Source organism: Anoplophora glabripennis, unplaced genomic scaffold (genome assembly GCF_000390285.2).
Source record: "Anoplophora glabripennis isolate ALB-LARVAE unplaced genomic scaffold, Agla_2.0 scaffold170, whole genome shotgun sequence".
Lineage (NCBI taxonomy): Eukaryota > Metazoa > Arthropoda > Insecta > Coleoptera > Cerambycidae > Anoplophora > Anoplophora glabripennis.
In genome coordinates, this window is record NW_019416299.1 from 710,845 (window position 1) to 736,300 (window position 25,456).

The window sequence follows — 25,456 nt, forward strand, 5'->3', positions numbered from 1 at the left end:
CTTTCCGCAGCTCCTTTAATTGTTTGTTATTGTTATCACGATTATTCTTTAAAATAAAGTTATATAGTCATTAACGTTATTGAAACTGACAGCTGCTATACAGCTCGTTGAGAAATGAGGTTAAGTTGGTCGCTATAAGCTACTCCCTATGTCCAATGTGTCAGAGCCAACTTCGACCACGTTTTTATTTGAACGCTCGTTACATACATTTTTTGTGTAGAATAAAGTTCTCTACCTATTTTTGACAGTTTCGTGTAAAAATGTAAACGTACAAAAAAGTTACAGAAAAATATCCACAAAGGGTTGTAGTAAAATGAACGCCCTGTATGATTTAACCTAATAGGAACATAATCATTGCATACTTCATGAAGAGGAACTAAGCAACAGCAAATTTTGACCAAATCGGTTAACAAGAAATAAAAAAGGAACCTTAACACTGTAACTTTTTTTGCGACATTTTTCGTTTAAGCAAGTTTGGTTAAATCGATATGATTTGGGTTCTAGATTATTCCCTTGCAGTATGTAACATTCGTTAGGTGACACCCTGTATAAATACATATATTGGTTTTGTATAAATATTATTATTCAATCGTTGTGTGAATTTTTAATTGCTACTAAATGCGAAAGACGATTTCATCATTATGATCCAAACAGTTTGGCATTCAATTAAAGGAAATGAGATAACTATCTAAAAAGCCTTATCGTGTTTTCATTGATTCAACGGCTATATCGTATTGTCACATCAATAAATACTTAACAGCTGTTTATTGAAATTTATCTACTTTTATTAATAGAAGTATCTTAACTATTCATTGTATGTCCAATTGTAACTTTTTCTGTTATATACGATTATTAATTAAGTATTTACACGCATTTTTCCAATTCTGTAGAAAAAACTGCGGTTTATACTTCCGTATTTTTACATTTCCGGATATAATTGGTAATTCTTTTATAATTGTTTTATAAATTGTTTTGCATCCTTATCAGTCTTTGCAGGATGTTGTTATTGTTATAACTTGTTCCTTTTAATAGTTAGTGGTCTTTTCAGTCCCCTAAATATTCTTATTTTGAAAATAAAATTGTATCTCTATCTAGATCAGTCTATTTTTAAAGAATATCCCAAAGGAAATGTTCTATAAATAAAAAGGAATATTCGAAACACTGGATTGTATTTTTTTAATCCTCTTGTGTGGGAATGAATGGGTGATTTCGTGACAGTCGAAAATACAAGCTCCAAAAATATGCACAAACGTCGTTGTGCTAAAATTGTCGTGTCGGTAAAAACTTCAAATTCAGTTCAAATTGCGTTTATTCTATTGTGTTTAAATTTTTTCCGTGACAATTAAATTAGTCCTTATTCATCAGTCTCTCTCTCGACTCTTTTAAGATTAATTTCAAGAGAAATGAACTTAGATCGTGACGCTTTAGGTGGCGTGATTTATTCTACGGAATATATTGAAACATACAATTTTTTGGAAAAGATGTATCTAGAAAGCGAAAAAGTTATTTTGCCGAGCTTAGCGAGGCAAAATATCCATTCGAGTGTTATATACAAGCTTTGAGAAGAGATGAGCTAATAAAAAGACTGGCGTTCTAGAACATAAAAGTATTTTCCAGTTAGGTGACAAAAAAACTCACTTTGAAATTGAAAATTTAACGAAAACATATTTTATTTCGGTTGAACTAAGTATTGCCCTCCCTTCACGAGTCGACCCTGAATCTTATAAAGAGAAAGAACTAGTAAAAACTTATTAATCGATCAATTTAGACGTGTGTGGTCTAAACTTGACCTTAATTCTAGCTGTGTGTTTAAATTTTAGGCAGTACTAGTAGACCTTGCCTAGACTAGAATATGAGCGAGTATCAATGGTTCCTTTTTTCGTCGGATGCAATTAACTACACTTTTCCTGGTGGCAGGATAGAAGGTTTCTCTCGTGGGTATTTTGTATTCTAGCCTCAAATACCGAGATAAGCACATACTTACATGCATTTCTTATAAATTCATCGTCACTTTGCGGAATTTTAAAGAAAATGATACATTTTCTTTCCAGAATGCACTGACCAGTGACCACAAAATTTTTAAAACACTTCATACTTCACGGGAAATGACGTACACCTTGTTCAGGTTGTTGCCAGTTCTATTTTTACTGAATCAGTAATTGTTTTTTTAAATAAATCCTTTGTTGCTTCTGAAACATAATTGTTCGACGCCTCTGGACTTAATTTTTAGACAAAGGTGTAGGCACCGCAAGATATCCTTTGTCTAGCTGTACCAATTATTTCGAAATCGAAGCCTACTTCGGGTACATCAGAAGTTCATATGAAGGATCGAGAACGACCTTCTTACCTGTCTGAAACATAGACGTCTTACTAAACTACCTTCCGCAGTGACCAATAACGTTAATTGTGATTTTATTTCGACATGCCAGTCTACCGTAGTTAGAGTTTCAGATTACAATGTTTTGTCTGTGCGCTAGGTGCAAGTATAATTGAATAATAAGTCTTGGTAGCTTACCTGCCTATCTTTGTCTTATTTGTCAACACTCGTATTTTTTTATTTTAGTATCAAGGCCTTCTAGATTTTTGCGGTTTGTTTAGATAACCTTTCTCTTTATTTATCTTGGTTCTGTTTATAAGCCAAATTAATGTACCATTGAGAAATGTGTTATTTAGGTTAGGTATTATATTGTTCGTAATTTTCTGGCCAGGTAGCTGGATTCATCAACTTCAATTTGTTTTTTTTTATTTTCTGTACGATTATTTTTCATTGAGATATCGATTATTGAGTGAAAAAAATCAAATTTTTTTGATCATCGATATTTCATGAACCTACAGTGAACGGAAAATGGGTTTTAGAACCCTGAATCAATCCTCTTCAAGGACCTTTTGCTATGTTGGAGAAAAAAAATTGTTTTATATTCAGCGTTAATTTGAAAAAGTGAAAAAATAGCTTTTTCTGCTGTACCAATGTTTGTAGATAGTGATTAAGATGAAACACTTGTTTTACGTTATTTTTCTCACAATTTCGCGTTAAATAGTCGTCAAATATCGAAAAAAATTCAAAATTAAAAAAAATCAAGTATTCAACTTTAAATTTAAAAAAAATGTTTCACATTTGAAATATTCAATGTAAAATTGTGACGCAAATTTAAAAAAAATTTTTTTTAGTTTTGAATTTTTTTTAGAGTATTTAACGCGAAATTGTGAGAAAAAAAATAACGCAATAAAATTTGTTTAATCTTAATCGTTAATTAAAGTTTAAGGAGCAATAAACATGCTTCTTTATTTTTTTATAAAACTTCAGGAAAGGAAAACGGTTCTATCGATCGATTTCAAAATATTCATGCCTTAAGGGCATGTATTGAGCTAAAACAACCTACAAACATTGGCACTTTTCGTAATATTTCCAAAACAGCAGAAAAAGTCATGTTTTGCACTTTTTCAAATTGATGCTGAGTATAAAACAAAATTTTTTTTCTCCAACATAGCAAAATGCCCTTGAAGAGAATTGATTCAGGTTCCTAAAACCCACCGTCTGTTCGCTGAACGATGAGATATCGATGTTAAAAAAAAATGTGATTTTTTACTCAATCTCAATAAGAAATAATCATATAGAAAATAAAAAAAAACAAATTGAGGTTGATGAAGCAGGCTGAATGACCCTGGCAATGATTAAGCCAGAAAAAAATGTTCTGAGCCATGTGCAGCTTTGAAAAAAAAATTGTAAAATGTTTCCTTAAAATTATTTCGTAAAGATGCAAGATCTAGAAAAATTTTACCATCTTTCCAAAGTTTCTGGTATAATTGTCAATAACTCGGCAACGACTGGTCTGTCCAATAGCAAGTTGGGATATTATTTTTAGAAAATTGACCAGATTATCTTTGCAATTAAAAAAATTGTACGATGTTGTCTTGTACAATATTTAATTTTAAACAAAAATGACCTCGGGCATTATTTTCGTACAGCGCTATCCAATCGAGATATTGAAGAAAAACTGATAAAAAAACATTTCGACGTAAATATTTTTCCTCATTATCTGGAACTTGTACATTTTAATGTCTTGTTATATATTTGTAGCCGTTTTTTGAAAGAAATTTGGAGTTTATGGAAAAAAGCCACAATCACGATGTTTTGACCTCTGTCGACTGGACTATAAAGTGAATTTAAATGAAGTAAACTTGCATTGTGCTCTTTGTTAATATCTAATTATAATTATTGTTTATTTTAATCAATTGCTATCGTTTAATGATGTTAAATTACAGATTACCAACGCTGAAATAAATCGATTCCCAGCTTATATCACAATGAGTAGCAAAATCATTGTTTTTTCTCATTAAAATGTATAATTTCCAATTAAGTTTCCACGTGTTTACGTTCATTTAGACTTTCAAGGCGAGAACGATAATCTGCAATCCTATACAAAAAATGTTTTAAACATATGGCGTTATAGCCTATAAACATTACGAAAAACAGTGGTTTACCTTCAAATAGACCCGGAATTTGAAGATGGCTTAGTAGATTTTACAATTTAACCAATGGTGATAGATAGTATTGCTTGGTATATGATTGCGTCAGATCGAGATTGAGCACTATCACTAACTGTATTTTTTGGAAATACAATACATTTTGTCAACAAATAAATGAAATGGTTATGTAAGGCATTGGACAGTCATTTTTTAAAAACTATTTCGTCATTTGTAAACAAACCTTCAACTCTCTTGCCTAGGAAGTGGGTTGGTTACGTATTTGAATATTAACGAATTTGTTTACGTCGAATACCTACATTATTTGATAATGTAATACATCACGAAAAATATTTTTTTAATTAGCATTTTCACTTAATGGAAATTTAAAGTACATTTACGTGTGCTTATCTCGTTGTAATTTTATTATATCGTTTATTTTTATGAACTTGAAATAGACCAAGACTCCCCGGCGCCATTCCGCTCAGAATCCCTCTGCGATCTTTGACACTAGTAAGATTATTTAATTACTGGAACTTTCGATTAAATATTAAAAAAAAAACCGTTAACCATTTCGACAGCCTGGAAAAAAATTTAAGGTTATCTCTCACTATTATCGCGTGATTTGCAATTACTTACACCATAGGCGTAGAGGGAGGGTAGCACAAAATTTTCAATTACGTTTATGGGGACCAAGTCGACAGAGCAATAGCCTGTATGGTAATGTGTGTTATTTGTATGTGCAATGTATAATACATGATAAATGTGCGAAAGCTACGGCGAGGGAAGTGCGACTACAAAGGCAGTGGTGTATCTTTGTGAAGGGTTTAGTTACGGCAGAATTTGATTATTAAAATGAAATATAATAATTAAAAAAAATTGGCAGAGAGAATTTTTTAGGTTAACTGTAAAATAAAGGTCGAACGGGGAATAATCACATTTGGAAAATTGCGCATTATTATTGTAAAAAGCGATGGATGTTGATGAAATTTATGGAAAAGACGGTCAATCCAAAGTCCAACATGTGTGCCAAAGGCCGATTCGATTGACCTTGAAATTGTTGCTCCAGCTATTTGTTAATTAATTTTGATTGTTTGCTGCAGCTAATTGTTTAATTACTAACCGTTAATTTTAGAAGTTGAAATTAAGTAGCCTTTTATAACTAACAAAGTAGGATGTGCAAAACAGCGTTATAAACAAATTTTCCCAAGATCAGGAAAAAGCCGCTCGGGGATTCGCTCTTTTTGCATTAAATAGAGCTTTAGTCCGGGCGAATTAGTTTTTTTTTTTCAATTTTGCCATTTTGACACATTCAAATCACGTGCTCTACAACCATTAACTTGAAAAATTCATCGAAGTCTAAAATATATTATACATTAAATATTTATTTTACTTTTAATATTCTTATAAAAATAAAAAAAAAACAACTTTCTCTAGCAATACAATTCATTAAATAAAATATGGTAGAATTGAATATAACGTTTTTTTTAATTCATGTTTTAAGCACTATTTGATGTAATTGGTTTGAAATCTGTATATTAAAAAACCGACGAGATAAGGACCCTAGTTACCGTTTATTTTGTTTTTTTTTGTAAATAATTTTTTTGTTTTGCAATTTAAATATCTGAAATTTACACGTACGCGAGATAATGTAATTACCTTTCGATCCTTTTTTACCGAATTTCGATATCTTCGACCTCAAAATGTCAGGTTCGATTTTTAATTTTATTCACGGTTTTGGTGTGAAATCTTCTTCCCGGATACCACACGTGCTTAAATAAATAATTTAAGCACATGTGGTATTATAAATGAAAAACTGAACTATAAACAAATAACAAGTATTCTGTTGATACCAGAATTTGACGCCAACAAGATTGGTAAACGTCAGGCGTTTGGCAAGTCTTTAGAATGCAACTCTTTCCGATTGCAACAATTGGGACAGCCTCGTGGTGCCAAAGTGCGTTTTCCTTGTTAAAAATAGGTGGTAACTTTCCCATATTTAATTTAACGATAAGGTTTGTCCGATTGTTTACCCGCTACTATTATCTATCACCATTTCGTAAATTAAACAAACGAAGAGAAAACAGAAGTGACCCCACAAATATGGAAATGTTAAATATAATTTAGATTAGACAAGAAATCGTGACCAAACAACTTTTAAGTTAATCGTATCCTTAAAATGTTGTTTTGTTGTTTATGTTGGACCTAGAATTATTTTATAGATCTTAAATTTCGCTTCACCAGGTTTGATTTCCAGAAAAAAGCTGTATTATTGTGTGAAACTACACAAGCACAACAACTTGAGGTAAATAACAAAACTCTTGTCTAGATAAAACCAAGAACCTACATCTTTAACTATCCTCTGTTGTAATCTGTAGTTTAGCTAATACTATAAAATTTTAAGTACCTGCGGTAATGATAATTGCCTCATATCCTCGGATTATAACCATATTGTTGCATAAAAATTCCTTGTAAAAGGATTTATATTAATCGTTTTGTTGACAGTGGAACTTTCCTCATATATAGGTATGTTTCTTTTTTATTAAAACAGAAAATTATACTTTATCTTGTTAATATAATGGAGTTTGGTTATTATAGTACCCGACCCCATGTTGTGACGTATTACCACTCTTGATTTTGGTTTCATATAAACTCAGCAAAAAAATTAAAGGTGCTGAACAAATTGCAAATGTTTTATAGCTATTTTACATCGACAATTTATTGGTGAATAAATTGACGAAGTTCTTCATCAATTAATTCACGAATTTATTGATAAACAGTGTGGTTTTACACTGCTACGGACTTTGTCAAGTTTTTTGACGCATGAATCAGTTCTACCAACGAATCAAAGAAGCAAATAAATTTCAAAAATGTCACCTTCCCACTCATAATTGTAGTGATACAACAGCGGTACCGTTCTGACACATATTATATAAATGTTTTTGTTTGTAAGTAACAAATCAGTAAAAACAATGCAAAACTAGTACGACGCCACACAATTATTTACATATTCCAATAACATAACCTCATTACTGATCTGAGGGTGGAAATCTGTTGGGTTGGTACTTCCGAACTTCACGAAGAAATTGACAAAAATTAGAACATGCTCTAATTCGTCAAGAACATGATGAATAAATTCATCAAGTTATTTGACAGCTGATTTGGTGCATTACACTTGTCCAATTTCTTGATGAAGCGACATCATGAATTAATTCATCAATAAATTGTCAATGTAAAACAGCTATTAGTGATTTTCGGAAGGTTGTAACGTAAATAATGGTCGTATCGAGAAAAAAAAGCTAGCAAAGCTAGAGTATTCTAGTTTTGAAATCTTGAGATGAAAATTTGTTTTGAACACTGCGCACAATCAAAAGAAATAATGCAAGGCAAAAATTTCACAATTTTTTTTTCGTAGGTTCAGAAAATTTATTTTTGGCTCAATCACTGCCAGGGTTATTTTGCCTAATTTATTAGCATCAATTGTTTCTTTTTTATTTTCTGTACCATTATTTCTCATTGAGATATTGAGTGAAAAGTGATCTTTCTTTTTGAGCATCGATATCTTATGAACTAATGATCGTACAGCGAACAAAAGCTGGGTTTTAGAAACCTGAATCACTCTTTCTGCGTTATTTTTCCCACAATTTCGCGTTAAATACTCATCAAATATCAAAAAAAAAATTTGAAATGAAAAAAAAAAATTTTCAAAATTTTTTTAAATTTAAAATAATTTCAACATTTGAAATATTCCATGTAAAATTGTAAAAATGAGGACGCCAAAATTTTTGTTTAATTTTCAAAAATTTGATTTGTTTTTAAATTGAATTTTTTTTCAAATAGAATCTAAGCTTCAAGATGTTTTTTTTTCTTGATACGACCATTATTGCAGCCTTTCAAAGATCACTAAAAAAAAAATTGGAATTTTTTCTGCTTCTTGAATTTTTTGCTGAGATTAATTTTCAGTTTGTTGTAATAAACAAATTGAACATTTTCCCTTTAGTACGAGACGATTTCACTGTCGCATAGGACGTTGTTATAACCGAGCTTTACTATATTTTACTTATTATTGGGTGCAGTTTTGTTAAATTTAACCCAATATGGAGCCAATTCCGATATTAGATTCAGTAATGTACTGGGTCTTACAAAAACGTCGGTCAGTGTTAACAATAAGTTTTAATATGTGCAAAATTTCAACTACTTGTCAAAAAATCACACTGTATCCTGAAAAAGAAGTGCCCAATTGACAAATCTAGGATGAATGGAAAAGAAACATTTTCAACCAATTTTTCTCCCTAAACAATATGCCTAATTTTTTTTTCAAAATCGATTCTAAAAGTTCTGATCTTTAAAAAGAATTAAATCATTACTTAAGAACAACCACACGTAAATTTTGAACATAATCTAACCGGTGCCAGTGGCATAGGAAGTAACAGAAATTTGGGAAAGAAAAAGTAACAATAGCTTTGTTTGAGCTAGCAATCCCGAACTAGTTTATTTAATTACTCCTTATTATCAAATCGGTCAAATTTGTGACATCATTATGTCGTCATATTCCCAAATCCTCTCTCTCGTTTTCTGTCATTTATGAAGTAAGGTTACTAAATACCGTAAACTTATTTCTAGGGGCGGCAAACGGATTAACAATTCAAGGTAGCAAATGAAACAGATACATATTAATAAAAAATATTTAATCTGACTGAATTCTAACTATATGCATAAATGCTTAGATTTGGTAGAGGGTAATTAGAATCTACAGTGAGAGAGAGGGTAAAAATCCAAGAGTCCAAGAATCCATTTGTAAATTTGTATCAATTCTTTATAATTATAATTGTTTTTATGTTCAACTGCCCCAAAAATAACAGAACAAAGTTTTGTGAGAATTTTGCGCCATGCCCAATATTTTGACGGATAAAACTGTTTTCGACATCGCCCCAATCTCCCCTACGCCCATGACGATATCAAATAAAGTAACAACTAACAACATAACGACCGATACGCTCTCCGTAAATAAGTACAACGCCGGTTAAGTCGGCTCAGTTATCATTTGACCATGGACTTGAAAGTTCGTTTCTGTCGTGCAGGTGCCCAGGCCCCCGGGAAGCCCCCCCTGAGCCAGTTCGGACCCCTGCTGGTGGCTATGGTCGGCCTGCCCGGTCGGGGAAAGAGCCTCCTGGCCAGGAGGCTGTGCAGATACCTCGACTACACCGGGGAGAAGACCAAGGGTGAGTACTGGACTCGATTGTTAAAGAACATAAATGTATTGTACTTAATGAGGGTTTCGCTGCCCAAGATGGCATGTTTAGGGGTAGATAAGGCGCGTGGTTACCGAGTACAACTTGTCAGAAACAGTCTTTGGAAATGTTGACTAAAAATCGTTCACGTAGCTGTCTTTTGTTTAAGAATCGTGTTGGTAATAAGAAAAAAAAATAGGTGCCTTTTACATTACTATATTAACCACTTACATAACTGTGAAAAGTATCTATTATTTATGTTGAATTTTACGAAATTATAAGAACTAAGAGATATTTGTGTGGATTTGTTATTTTCACGGACGGTGTTTGAAATGCGTTTGAGTGTATTTATTGCACAAGTAGTGAAATTGTAAATGTTAAAAGATTATTTCCTGTGCAATGACAATGCACATACTATGGCGAAAATAATAATACGCATATTGGTACGACGATTAAAGTATTTCAAATGGAAGTAAGTAAAAATATTGTAAAAACAAAAATCATGCAGCACATTTGATTACGTTTGTTAAAATATCAGGGAAATATGACTAATTGAACTTGAAAAAGAAATTTAAAAAAAAATTGTACAAATCAGCATCATCTTTGAAAAACTAAAATCGACTAAGAAATTATCACAATTCTATATGTATAGCCTTTTTACACGTTACAATAAATTGAATAATATTTTTATCAAATTTAAAGCTACCAACTTTTAAAATAAAAATCAGTCATGATAATGGCGAACCACAAATCATAGATAGATTTATGATGTATACTAGATTAACCGTTAAAGGCCACACTAGTGCGAATTCGCACCACCGTTTTTTTGAATAGCTGGCATTTCTCAGGTAGCAGCTCCTGAGGGTTCCCCCCATCACGATAATTTCTTTTATAGCCCAAGCAGTCGAGCCGTACCACAATTGGCCTGTCTGTTATTGTCTAGAGAGTCTGAAAAGTCCAATCGGTGCGAATTCGCACTAGTGTGACTTTAGCGCAGGCAAAAGTGTGGCTGAATTTATATCACGTGATCTAGAAATAAAGTGAATTGAAATCCAAATTTCCAATTTTTTTCCACTAGAATATTGTTTATTTAGTTATTGTTACTAATTGTTCAAACATTTTTTTTATTAATAATTTAATTGTAACATGTATTTGGCAATATTTATGGATAATATTGTGTAAATTAATATTTTTATATAAAAGAGTGGTAAAAAAACTTCAATTTACAGAAAAGGAACCAAAAATCACAATTTCAAAAAATGTCTAATTTTCTAGATATCGCGAATAATCGATAAATTATTTTATCAATATGGTTTCTTTTTTTTTTCTTAAAAATATAGGCTTTAGACTTCAAAATCCTCGTTTTACTTTTTCTCTAGCTATTATTTATAAAAAGAAAATACGAATTTAAAAAGTCATTTTTCGAAAAATGTTTTTTTCGATCACTTTTTTTTTTTCAAATTAATTCGATTTCTAGGAAAATTTTACCTATATACGTTATGTTTTTATTAACATATAAAGAAGATATAAAGGTTCAAATTTGGCAAAATCCCAATTCGCACTAGTGTGACTTTTGAGGGTTAATATAACAAACGGGTATAGGTGATTAGTTTTGAAATGTTGTAAATAAGAACAAATATCAAAATTGTAGAACATAACGAAAACTGGTGCTAACTGAATGAATATAAAATAATCACCAAAGTTGGCAAATAAATTAGAACTGTTAAAAATAATTAAAAACGAAAAATCACTAGGTTCAGAAGATGAAACGAGGAAATGTTAATTTTTTCAAGAGCGCTTTTTTTTATTATGATGTATTTTATTTTTGGTTAAGCAAAACTATTTTCATGAAAAAAAAACCCTTGACTGGTCTTTTTGTCGCAAGAATTAATTTCGTATATTTTTTATACTATTTCACAGGTGGTGAAATATCCAATAAATAAATAAATAAAATAGAACCAGTTGCCAGTTGTTCAATTTGAAGCTAGAAAGCTTACCATTGCTAATTTATTGGGTCGAAAATTAGTAAAAGTAAAATATGATTAAGATGTAACAGAAAATTTGGTTTTATATTCAAAAATGGTCTTAAACACTTGTCATTAGGATGTTCCGAATTGTACACATCAAACCATACTTGGTAATAAAATACGTCAAAATAATAAAAAAGATCATATAAATATGTCTTACAATGCTTCTGTTTTGAGATACTCTGTGAAATTAAAATAAAAAATCACTTATTTATTATTTAAATATTTAAAAAGTCCAAGAACATTGTTGGAAAAATTTTAAATTTTCTGAATAATAATTCCTTGAAAAATTTTAAATTGCTGCCACCATTTTTGCTTTTAACCGTTGTACTATATTTAGAATTATATGTCTAACAAAAAAAAACTCCTATAATATTTTTTGTAAAACAAGAATAAAATAGAAGACATTTATTTAAAAAAAAACGAATCGGAATTAAATGCACTTATCTAATAAACGAAATTTTCAGTGGTGTCGAAATTCATTTGATAAGTCAATGTGATATATATTTTTAATTCATCATAATGTATCTCAAAAACAGCGTTCTACGATCAATGTTTATAAGAACTACAAAAACGATTGGCGAAAATACAAAACGCTAATAGACGTAGGTGCGAATTTAAATACCAAACATGTTCTACTATTCATTTATGGTAATAGAATAATATTTATCTGTTTAGTATAAGATAAAAACATCCTGTAACAGTGATAAATTCCGATCCGTCCAAAAGCTTTTCACACAAGTTGATCGATTGGGTTATCATCATTATTAATACTTGTAAGTTATCGTTATCATCCAATTTGTAATGTCATTGTTGTGTACTTTCAAGGATAGACTAAAAAAAGCGTACATTGGGTAACGAAAATGTGTCGATAGAGTATAGATTATGCGTTAAGTACTACACTCTGCGTCAGAAAGGGAATAATTACAGTTAAGGACGTAAGGAAAAGCTTCGAGGCAAATAATTGCGTAAAGAGTAAAACGATTTTTACAAAAACGGGCAGGTGAACACTGAGTGTCCCTGAGATCCATCGCTATGTAAATAATTACCTGTTTTTCTTGTAATACGTAGATACATATGGGCATTAAAAATATGTACATAAGTAGATAACAATACCGAGTGGATTATTTTATGCAAATAGCAGTTACTTTTTAGCAAATGGTTATACATATATGGAATGAACAATATTTACTGTTTGGTCATTTAACCAGTCGGTGATTGTTGACATGGGGAAGTATACATAAATATAATATTACCTACCTCCATAAATTATTATAGTTCAGTTGCTAGAAGTTTTGAGATTTTTTCGTAGAGTGCGTTATTTAGGAGATATTCAGCTTATGCAAATCAGCCAGAAAAACACGTACTTCAAAGCGGCGCTGCACTAAATGTGCGACTACTCTTTCGTTTCTTGATGAAAATGCATGGAACAAAGTTTGTTCGAAAGAGGAAGCTTCAAACTTTCCTCCTATGTGCTATTTTACAGGGAAAAGTAATTCCTTCCTTCGGAAAACTATGTGGGATCATCGCGAGTAATAGTTAATCGAACTTCTTTACAAAGTTAATGGGACAAGTAATAAACTGTATAGATATAAACTAGTGGATCTACGCAACGACCTCGTCATTCTGAGGTCTTTGGATCTACGTATATTTTGTGAATTACATTTAAAAAGGCATTACACTTACAGATGTAATAAATCCTCAGTTTTCTACGAATCTCTTATCTCTGGACTATTAAGTATTAAATGCGATATTTAGAATGATTTTATTTGAGAAAAATTATAAACAAAAATCAAGGTACGATATGAAGGTTAAGTTGGAATCTTATTCTATACACTAATGCAAACAGTTATAGTCTGTTTGGAAATGAGAGATAAGAACCGGCCATGGGCGTGGTAATATTTCGTTTCAGGTAATTATCGGGTAACACTAATATTAACAGGTAATGGGTGTATATTAGTATATTTTATTGGATACATCATAGAGCAGGAGCCAGTGTATTGTGACAGATCAATCCAGTCTTAGAGCTGAATATACGAAAACGTACTAGTGCAGTAGAGTAAAATTCGACTTGTGTTTAGTGACTATTGTGCCAGTGGATATAATATTGTTTGGGTAAAATGTCGAGCTTATCAGATTACGTACCTGCTAAATGCGTGAAAAGATGTGCGCTGTCTCAGAATGAGAAGATTATTATATTAAATGTATTTAATGCATTGAAACACCAAAATCCTACCAACAGTGTTGACGACATCGTGGAAAAGTGGGAACTCGATAATTTAATTGACGTTACTGTGGAACCTATCGTTATCAATCTAGGAGACGAAGATAATTCATCAGAATATTCAGAGGATGAATTTTAATATACCTACTTTTTTATTTTCTTTATTGTACATTTATACAACACTACATTTACTCACCATAATTTGAATTTTCAAAATACATATATTTTTGTGTGGAATAAAAGTCTATTCATTAAATTTAAATAAATATTTTGATAATAATATTGAATAATTTTATTTGAATTACTAAAAACCCTCTTAACTCGGTTATGATGCTTAAAGTAGCCTCATGTTTTGAAATGCTGTTTTTATATTGTTTACTTATAAGAGAAATGGACCGAGAAATTGAAGCGGCATAGACAAAGACGGATTGTCGGGGATTACATTTTAGCTACCTGCTACAATTTAGTACAACACGGTCACACAAAGTTTTTTTAAAAGTACGCGTCATCTACACCGATAATACATAATATAAAAATATTGAATATAAGCACCAGTACTACATTTATTTACGATTTGCATACATAATAAGCTTTTATTACTCTCTTTCATTTCTAAACAGACTAGAGGGCCAAAAGAATTTCCGAAATTTTTCCGTGATTTTTGACAGGCTGTATTTATGTGAAAAATGGTCGTATCGGTAATTAAAAAAAAGCATTTTGAAGCTCTAAAATTCTAGTTTTTAGATCTTTCGGTCGAAATTTTTTAGGAGCTACGGTTATCATGCAATCCTAAGAAATAGTGCGACAAAAAATTTTTGCATGGACCAGATACCAGATAGCTTGTTTATTCAGCTTCAATTTTCTTTTTTTTAAATTTCGATAAGACCATTTTTCATCGAAATATCGGACTTCTAATGGAATTTGTCTTTGTCTTTTTGCATGGACCAGATACCAGATAGCTTGTTTATTCAGCTTCAATTTTCTTTTTTTTAAATTTCGATATGACCATTTTTCATCGAAATATCAGACTTCTAATGGAATTTGTCTTTGTCTTCAATCAATATCTCGGTGACAAATGGTCGTACAGAGAATTGAAGGGTAGTTTCGAAAACTGGAATAAATTTCCTATAACATACTGACGCAACTTTTTTTGGAAAATTTTTTTTTCATCCTTTACACGAATTTTAAAAAACGGGGAAAAATGGTAATTTATGTTTTTTTTTTAGAAAATTGACGGCTAAATTAGAAATATTCACGAAATGACTAATGTTACGCATGACTTTTACAGTTCGATATACCCAGAAGAACCCTGCGAAGTTTCATCTCGATCTAGTGAACCGTTTCTTTGTTTCAAGCAGTCAAACTTTTTAAAAAATTAGCTTAGACACTTCATAATCATGATTAAAATGGAAAAAAAAACAATTTTTTGAGGTTTTCTCACATTTTTATCGCAAATAACGTTTAAATTGATAAAAAAAAATGAAATTTTATTTCAAAGAAAAATGGTCGTTTTGAAAAAAAAACTGTTTTTTAAGAAATTAGAGATTACAGACTGCAAAAAAATTAATTAGAAATTTGTCTCAAAAAACTGTATGAATCGGAATCGAAATCTGGTTTGGGTCATCAACTAATTTTAATTTAATTAAAAGTTGATCAACAGAAGCATAGGACGAAAAAGCCGAATCATGCTGGAAACAATTGGAATTTGTTATCTTCAATGTCCGGAAGGTTTTTCAAAAAAAAAACAAAAAAACCTCGAAAAATTAAAAAATTTTTTTCGAAAAGACGAAAACAAATTTTTTTCCCGAAAAGTTGCGGCAACATGTTATAGGAAATTTATTCCAGTTTTTGAAACTGCTCTTCAATTCTCTGTACGACCATTTGTCGCCGAGATATCGATGATTGAAGACAAAATGATCCTTTTCATTAAAAGTCCGATATTTGGATGAAAAACGGTCGTATCGAAATAAAAAAAAAGAAAATTGAAGCTGAATAAATAAGCTATCTGGTCCATGCAAAAGCTTAACTGAAAAAAGATTTTCCAAGTTCGTAGACGGAAAATAAAAAAAAAATTGCAGAATTTTTTTTGTCACTATTTCTTACAATTGCAAGATAACCGTAGCTCCTAAAAAATTTCGACCGAAATGGCTAAAAACTAGAATCTTAGAGCTTCAAAATGCTTGTTTTTAATTACCGATACGATCATTTTTCACATAAATACAGCCTGTCAAAAATCACGGAAAAATTTCGGAAATTCTTTTGACTCTTTAATTGTTTGCAAATAAATTATTGTGATTCCTATGTAATTATTATGCTATGCGGTAAATTAAACGAATGCTTGATAAAATTATAATTTTCATGTGTACATAAAAAAATAATTAACTTCAAGATTGAGTAATGTTTAAATTGTTGTTATTCGAGTGATCCGTGTAGACTTTGCCTTTGTTTTGGGGATTGCCATGGACTTATGTCGTGATTCCTTATACAATAGCTATATTTACAATTATCTGACATTGTAGGTCATGTATTCGCACCAACTAATCAAAATGAGTAAAGATCTTGTAGTAAACCGATACGGTATCGTCCAAAGCACGTACACTTAGGATTTATAAATAAAGTAGAAGATAGGAACCATTCACAAATGAGTTTTCATACTCTTTTTAGTCCAGACGATATCTGTTTCAAAAAGCCATATTTGGGTGAATCGTATATTCACGGAGATTTTTCCTCTTCCATTTTCGCTTAAAATCAACTCTTGAAAACATACATAATGAAATAGGAAGAAAAATATGACATTTTTCGAATTTTTTTGAAATATTGTGCCGCCAAAAGTTAAGCCCACGTTTTTTTAATGCGCATAGAATATTTTTCATTTCTAGTGATATTTGAAAGCCAAAAAGCTAAAAATCTCCGTGGATATACGATTCACCCGAACCAAAACAGTCTAGACTAATTAGTTTAAATATAATTTCCATCTTGTTATAAGCAATTTTTTTTAAAACTCCATTGCCACAATATGGGTCTTTTCTGCTCTAGTATACGACATCAGTGACTACAGGCGCAAGCACATGAAGCAGTACCACTCGCACGAGATGTTCCGGGCCGACAATCTCCCGGCTTGGCGTATCCGCCAGCAGAGCTTCCGCGAAGCCCTGGAAGAAGCCGCCGACTGGTTGCGTCAACCCGGTCACCAAGTAGCCGTGCTAGACGGCCCCAACGTGTCCAGGGCTCAACGCCAGGACATCTACGACCTCATCTACGGCCAGCTGGGCTTCAGGGTGATGTTCATCGAGTGCGTGTGCGAAGACCCGGTGTTGCTAGAGCGCAATTTCAAGGTACGACAATCAGCGGTGCTGGTTTGTTGAAAATAGATGGAAAAAATGCTTATTTTTACAGGAAATCTTGCAGTACAGTGCCGACTACAGGAACATGGCGACGGAGGAAGCTTTGAAGGATCTGACTCATAAAATGGCGCATTATAAGGCTCAGTACGAATCGCCCACACTGGGTAGCCTCTGGGAGCTGCCTTGCCCCATGGTGAAGATCCTGGACGGAGGCGAAGGCGGGATCATCGCTCACGGAGTCTCTGGGCCGAAGGAGAGCAAGATATTGGCTTACATTTCATCTCCCAAGCCCTATCAGCAGACTCTGTACTTTAGCAGGGTGAGTAGATAAAAAATCATGCAAAAAATATTAATTCCTTAAAAACACTGGAGTTTTTTCTTTAATGTTTTTGCTCTACGTCCAAATTGAAAATAGAAAAATATGGTGACTATAAAATAACATGCCAGAAAGTCCTACAAAAGCAATTTATTTTTACTAAATTATCAGTTTAATTGAGCAACACTGATAAGCACGCCTGCCCAGTAACGGCGTAGACGAGAGTTTAACTTTAAAAAAAAAAAATTAAGATCCGATTATTTGATTTTAGAAAAATAATAATTTCAATTTCTGTTCTGGAGAACAGGTGTTGTTATTTCTAAAAACTGAACCACCCTCCCCTTCCACATACAGTTATGTAAAAAATATTAATCATTTAATAAAACACAATTTTTATGGCCAATAAATCATTTGTTTATATGTGTTTATCATTCGATAAAAATGTTCTTTGTAATAATTACCGGACTTCGTAACTACGATTCATTTTGTGGCAGCTTATAATAATTAGCAAGAAAAATGTTAGATTTATGTGGAATTTTGTGGTGAGAAAAAAACACCATCAATCAATTTCATTTTCCGAGAACAATTTCTATCGCTTTGGTAAACAGCAGACGTTGTAGAAAAAACGTCTGGAAAATTCTTGTGTCTCTAATTTGCTGATAATTATATATTTTCCACTTAAATTTTTATTGTGAAATAAGTTCCGTCATTGTTAAGATTTTTTTTTTCGTTGGTCGTTATTGTTTAATCGGAGTCATGCAAGGAATATTATCAACATACATAAATTACAGAGGTAGTCATTGTTTAAACGATATTAACTTAATTGGCCTCTATGTATAATCCGGTTAGTATTAGTCATTGTTACACATGATTTATAAAAATGTTTCTTTGTTGAAAATTACAATGTCTCAGACTGGTTTTAATTGAAAAACATAAGTAGACTCAATTGTATAAAACTTGATCAAGAAATTGCAGAATTTCCTTTTTTTTTTTGTAAATTTAGGATTACCAGTTTTAGAATAAAATATATGTTCTTGCAATTAATTTATTAAAAATTGTTTAAACTTAACTTTAATTTGTTTTTGGGTAATCGAGAGAACTTTTTTTTTTATTAAGCTCATCAACCATTTATTTATGTGAGACAATGATCTTACAAGTACCTGTTTCCATCGATTGATATGTTCAAAAAGAAAAACGAATGCGACAGCACAGTTTGATTTCTTGAAATCCCGGTCTGTCTCAGTTTCCCATTGAGGTGTGTCAGTGCTTGTCATAAGCATACGAGTGGGAAAGGCGTTCTATTATTTCCACATTTTGGTTTGGACAATCACTTGTCTGACTTTAATATATTGAAAACAGTTGGGAATATAAAAAACACTAAATAACTAAACTTTTTTTCCTGCAAGTCAGTGACGGTTGCAAAAGATATAACACCGTTTCCAGAATTTAATTATCATGTATCGTTTCCAAGAAAAACCCATTTCCCAAGTTGTATCTATTATCGGAACACCTTAAATCAAAACACTCTGTACACTGACTTGAAAAAATCGTTTTATTTCCTTCCGAGACACAACTGCTGCATTCTCGTCTCAAAATCGGTGGGCAATATTTATACTACTACAGCGTTACCGCCTTAGCTTAATTTTCGAAACGACTTTTCCGTATAATTGAGCACCCGACTAAGCTTTGCAATAATTTTTGTGTGCAGCATGGTGAGAGCGAGTACAACGTGATCGGCAGGATCGGCGGTGACGCCAATCTCTCCCCCAGAGGCCGAATGTACGCCCAGTCTCTGGCCAAGCACATCCAGGCCCTGAACCTGCCCAGCCTCCAGATATGGACGTCCACCCTACAGAGGACCAAGGCCACCAGCGCCGGAATACAGGCACCACAGATACATCTGCACGAGTTGGATGAGATTTGGTCGGTGAGTAGAATTTTATGTAAGCTTGAATATATGTAACGTTTGCTACAAGATGAAATTAACTGCGAATTGACGTCCTAGCGCCCTATTGTCATATCTCATCAGGTGGATTGGTATTGTGTAGCCCACCTAAATTCGCCTCAATCGACATTGAGATTCACAAACTAAACACAGTGCTTTAAAAAAATAGTAACAAGTAGTAAATCAGTACACTTAGAATGTAGTTTTGTAAAATATGCCTATCTATATGCCAATATTGGTTAATATTTAATAAACCGTGTAAAAAAAATTTATTTTAAAATATCTTGACTTTAATATAACCTGTTGCAGTCATTCAATAGCAAACTGTTTTCTCGAAATTATTTAAGCTCTGCCACTCCATTAGTTTTATATACTTAGTTGATTTAAAAAGAGAACAACAAGCAACGTTGATAAGCGTGGACATACAACCGAGTTCAGGTGTTGCCCAGTGATGGCGTAGACAAGATTTTAAGTGCCCGTTTAAAAAATGTATTATAATCCGACTATTTATTTGATTTAAAAATAATAATTTTGGATTAGTAAAAATTGCCCCTTTACCCACGTATAATTGACTGTATACATGGTGTTCCAATTAAAACATCTCACCTGGAAAATGCCGGTATTAAAAAAAAGAAACAAAAAAACCTGAGACACGTTGATTTTCTTTTCAAAGGGGACACTTGATGGCATGTTGGAGGTTTGTTCAGGTTTTTTTTGTTTTAATTTTGATATTTTCAAGGTGGGATGTTTTAATTGGAAACATGTACGTACGTAAGAAAATTATTAGACATGAACTCCATTTTTAAACTTAAAAATTTTATTTTTGTTACAATTGTTACGCTACAAAAATGCATAGCCATTTTAAAAATTAAAAATTTGAACCTTGTCTTCTACAGGATCTTTTTATTTCTTTTTCTTCTACATTTTTCTATACAAGTTTTTGATTTTACAAAGATATTATCAAATTTTTGCATACTCGTTTAAATTAGTAGATATTGTTTTTACCATATCTTAGATATATCGGTACTCGATTTAAATTATTTATTTATATTTTCTTCTACTTTGCCATCTTTTTTTTTGCGATTATGTATTTTGTGCCGCGTGCAATGTTTCCTGATGGCAATCACCGTTTTTATCAACAATTTGGCATAGTAGCGGTTTTATTGCCCACTTACTAACAATCTAGGCAAATATTTTTCTGATAAATCGTCGAAAACACCTAATTTTAAGATGGATCTCGAATTGCTTTATAAATATTTATCAGATCCATTAAAAGATTACGACTTATCTTTGTAGCGGAGGGCTTTACGATCTTCTCGAGTGATTTACGCTTTGTTTTCACCACTAAAAATAGTTGAGGGGTTCCGAGAAATCAGCCAAGTGGAGTTTCTCGAAACCGAAACTTAAAATAGCCTGATAATTCTTTTGGTAATATGTTTAAATTTTGCGATTACGAAAAGTTGAAGTGTTTGCTCAGCTTTTATGTGAAGAAAAACAAGGTTGATTTATTTTATCGTGTGATTTTAGTTCTATTAATGTCACTGATGTTGATAGGAATTTGTTTTTGTTTTGATTCTATACTTAAAAACAACCTTGAGAGTACACTATTAAAGCAAATATCATTATCTTTTTTTTTATCGATAAAGTATACAGTAATTACTAAAATAAAAATTAAAAATGAGGTGTTTAAATATTGATACGAAAACACATATCTGACATACTAAAATTGTTAAATAATGTATTAATTCGAAGAAATACCTTGTTTGTTCTTGTTGGTCTAACATCACCCGCGGGAAAGATTAACATGTAAAAGTATCCATGATGGATAAGTTCTTACTATTTCTGCATTTTACTTGGGATATTTTTTTGCAAATGGAATTAATAAATATTAATGGAATAAAATTATGTATATACAAAACGCAAAACGTTTACAAATATTGAAATTTTAAAATGACAAAGTCAAAAATGTTGACACGGACAAAACTTTTCCTGGTCTGGGTTTATAGGAACTTTTTTCATATTTAAAGCAGTTCTATCACCGGGTAAAGTTCGGATTATGCATTTCGAGAGTTATTAAACAAAATATTTTTTTAAATCCATTTCCATCAAGAAAAAGTGGCACAACATAAAAAGTCACAGAATTTGTTTATTTATTTTTGTCGATTTTGAATCGAAATCATTTTTTAAGTTGCATCTATACAGGGTGATTCATTAACAATGGGAAAGTCGAAAGCTGAAGATACTACATGTGAAATGGTGACTATCGGCGCAAACATGCCTTATCCGAAAGTTGATAGTTTTGAAAATACAGGGTGTTGAAAGTTAAAATTTTAAATATTTTTTTTTTGCGATTATTCTGAAAATATGTTGGTTAGGAACTTGAAAATTTGTGAAATTATATTTTTTTAGGCGACGAATAAGATGCGTGTTGTAATTTCAGCATTGCTAATAGAGGGCGCCACTTACAACCAAGTTTACCGAAAATTTAGTTAATAACTTTTTATCCTGTATATTTAGCATGAAACTTGATTCGAAACCTGAAAGAGCTATCATTTTCCCATTAATTATGTACCTTTGTTTCATTTCGTTATCTCGATCCGTTTTCGAGAAAAATCGATTTAGCGAACACTATGTTTTGATATTATGAGAAATTAAAAGCGAAACAAACCAAGTGGTTCTTCGTGTTATTAAACAATTAACAATAAAACAAATAAAATACGTAATTATGTTTTAAAGTAATTGTTCGAAGAATCCACCGTTGACACTAATACACTTTACACGTTTTCTGAGAGATCTTCGAGTTTGAAACAACATATTGGGATTGCGTCTGACTTCGTTGGCAGCGATTTGTATTCTTTGCCACAACTCTTCACACGAGCCAATAGATTCTTTGTAAACTATATCTTTCATTCGAGACCAAATAGAAAAATCAAGAGGATTGAAGTCCGGACTTCTGGATGGCCAAGCAAAAATGCTTACATGGCCAATCCAGCGATTTGGAAAAACTGCATCTAAATATGCACGCACTGGCCAAGAAAAATGCGGTGGAGCTCCGTCGTGCATGAACCACATGTCTCTTCTTAAATAAAGTGGAACTTCTTCAAGCCGTGGAAGCATTTTTACTTGGCCACCCAGAAGTCCGGACTTCAATCCTCTTCATTTTTCTATTTGGAAGAATCTATTGGTTCGTGTGAAGAGTTGTGGCAAAGAATACAAATCGCTGCCAACGAAGTCAAACGCAATCCCAATATGTTGTTTCAAACTCGAAGATCTCTCAGAAAACGTTGTGTAAAGTGTGTAAATGTCAACGGTGGATTCTTCGAACACTGACTTTAAATCATTATTACGAATTTCATTTGTTTTATTGTTAATTGTTGTAATAACACGAAGAAACACTTGGTTTGTTTCGCTTTTAATTTCTCGTATTATCAAAACATAGTGTTCGTTAAATCGATTTTTCTCGAAAACGGATCGAGATACCGAAATGAAACAAGAATACACAATTAATGGAAAAATGATTGCTCTTTCAGGTTTTGAATCAAGTTTCATGTTAGACATACAGGGTAAAAAGTTATTAACTAAATTTTCGGTAAAATTGGTCGTAAGTGGCGCCCTCTATGAGCAATGCTGAAATTACAACACGCATCTTATTCGTCGCCTAAAAAAATATAGTTTCACAAATTTTCAAGTTCCTAACCTACATATTTTCAGAATAATCGCAAAAAAACGATTTAAAATTTTAACTTTCAACACCCTGTATTTCCGAAACTATCAACTTTCGGATAAGGCATGTTTGCGCTAATGGTCACCATTTCATGTGTAGTATCTTCAGCTTTCGATTTTCCCATTGTTAATGAATCACCCTGTATATAAGAAATGTTTCCTGTCTATTGTCATTTTTTAAAATATTGTATTGTACTCTAAAATTGTATTTAGACAACCATGTATACGACTAGGAGTTGTTTTGGTTGCATACTATTTTTGTGGTAATCATTTAAAGAGCAGATAGACAGCCAGCAATACATTTTTATAGATTTTTATTACACAGTTTGTTTAAATATGAATTATTGCACAAATAACAGACTTTCCCCCATTCTAACATAGATTTGCTATAAAATGGACTTAGTTTGAAACTCAAACTACTTTTTGTTGTGAAGAAGTTTGTCATTTGCCGCTTTTGAATACACAATTGCATAAACGTTTTTGTAAAATTTGACATCGTTCTTCTATACGACGAATTATTTTTGCAGGGTGAGTGCGAGAGCCTCTCCTACGAAGAGCTACAGGAGCGCTACCCCCGCGAACTGGCCCTGCGCGACCGCGAGAAGCTCAAGTACCGCTACCCCCAGGGCGAGTCCTACGTAGACGTCATGAACCGTCTCGTTCCCGTCCTCGCCCAGCTCGAGTGCGAGTCCAACGTCCTGACCGTCTCCCACCAGGCGGTGCTGCGCTGCATCCTGGGTTACTTCCTCGAGACGCCCCCCGAGGAGATCCCCTACATCCACGTACCCCTCCACACCATCATCAAGCTCACCCTGCAGGGCTACAGCTACAACATGGAGACCATTAAGATGCCGATCGAGTGCGTCGACACCAACCGGGCCAAGCCGTTGAATTGCTCGGAGGATCGCACGGCCGAAGACGCCCTTTTCACCCTGCCGGCACATTTCGACTCCGTGACCCACTTGAACACCTTGACGTCCTGTACTTAGCTCTGGGTCGACTGCTGCTCGTTCGTATAACGCTTGGTGTTTTGGGTGTTTGGGGTCCGCCTGTGGCGTAGACGGTTGGGTTTCGAGGTGTCGGGAGGACGGAAACGGTGAGTGGTGGTCGTCGTCCCGGCTTTTTTTTTATGGAGGCAAACAGTAATTAGAAGTTGAGAATTTCTGGACTAAAACCGTGTTTTTTTTATTTCCTAGGGCTAATTTTATAAATTAGTCGTAAGAAGACTCAAAGACTGACAAATTTCTACGGGGATGAAATACAGTTTTTTTTAACGTATGGAATCGGAATTGTGGGTAAAATTTGTTTAGTTTTGTTTTTTTTTTTGTGATCCAACTGTCTATGTACCACATTGGGTGTTGATTTTATAAGTTTGTTTAAATTTTTAAGGGACTTAGCATTCGTAATTGCACTTATCGGACGAAATACTGTTTTAAAGTGTTCTTAATTCTATTAATATTATTAATTATACATATGCAGTTAATATTATTCAATAATTTTACTACAATACATAGTTATACAGGGTGGTGGTGGTAAATTGACTCCCGATATTTTCGGGACATATGGTATTTCGGAAAATAAGGGTACCTTTTTATTAGAGAATAAATAAGGTTTGTTTTAAAAAAATTTAAATTTAAACTTGAAATTTCAAGTCCAAACGTCAAATTTTTATTTTAAAACATGAAATTTTGAGTTTGACCTAAAGTCCTACTGTTAATTCCAATTTTAAAGTTGAAATACAAAATTTAGCAGTTTGAACTTGAAATTTAAAGTTTAAATTAGAAATTTTTTAATTCCACACACAGATTGTCAAGTTAGAAGCGTGAATTTTGAGTTTGTAGCTGAAATTTGAAGTCTCCAATTAAAATTTTGAGTGTGATTTACAAACTTTAAAATATGAACTTAAAATTCCAAGTTTTAATTTAAAAATGCAAGTTTAAAGCTCAGAAATTTAAGTTTGAAGCTTGAAATTTTGAATTTGAATACAAAATTTCAAGTTCAAATGTAAAATTTTGATTTTAAAACATGACATTTGACCTAAAGTCCTAGTGTTAATTCGAATTTTAAAGTTGAAATACAAAATTTAGCAGTTAAACTTGAAATTTCCAGTTTAAATTAGAAATTTTTGAATTCCATGCACAGATTATCAAGTTAGAAGCAAGAAATTTTGAGTGATTTCAAA

At 32.3% G+C, this 25,456-nt stretch overlaps 1 protein-coding gene across 1 annotated transcript in view; it reads left to right on the forward strand.

Moving 5' to 3' along the window:
* Positions 1 to 24,958, forward strand: part of LOC108903980 (6-phosphofructo-2-kinase/fructose-2,6-bisphosphatase) — a 32,612-nt gene extending 7,654 nt beyond the window's left edge. The window contains exons 2-6 of the mRNA XM_018706343.1: positions 9,546 to 9,686; positions 16,983 to 17,281; positions 17,343 to 17,609; positions 19,315 to 19,533; positions 23,802 to 24,958. Coding sequence (XP_018561859.1) covers positions 9,546 to 9,686; positions 16,983 to 17,281; positions 17,343 to 17,609; positions 19,315 to 19,533; positions 23,802 to 24,263 — 1,388 coding nt within the window. The 3' untranslated portion in view covers positions 24,264 to 24,958. The remainder of the gene's footprint in view (positions 1 to 9,545; positions 9,687 to 16,982; positions 17,282 to 17,342; positions 17,610 to 19,314; positions 19,534 to 23,801) is intronic.
* The last annotated feature ends 498 nt before the right edge of the window (positions 24,959 to 25,456 follow it).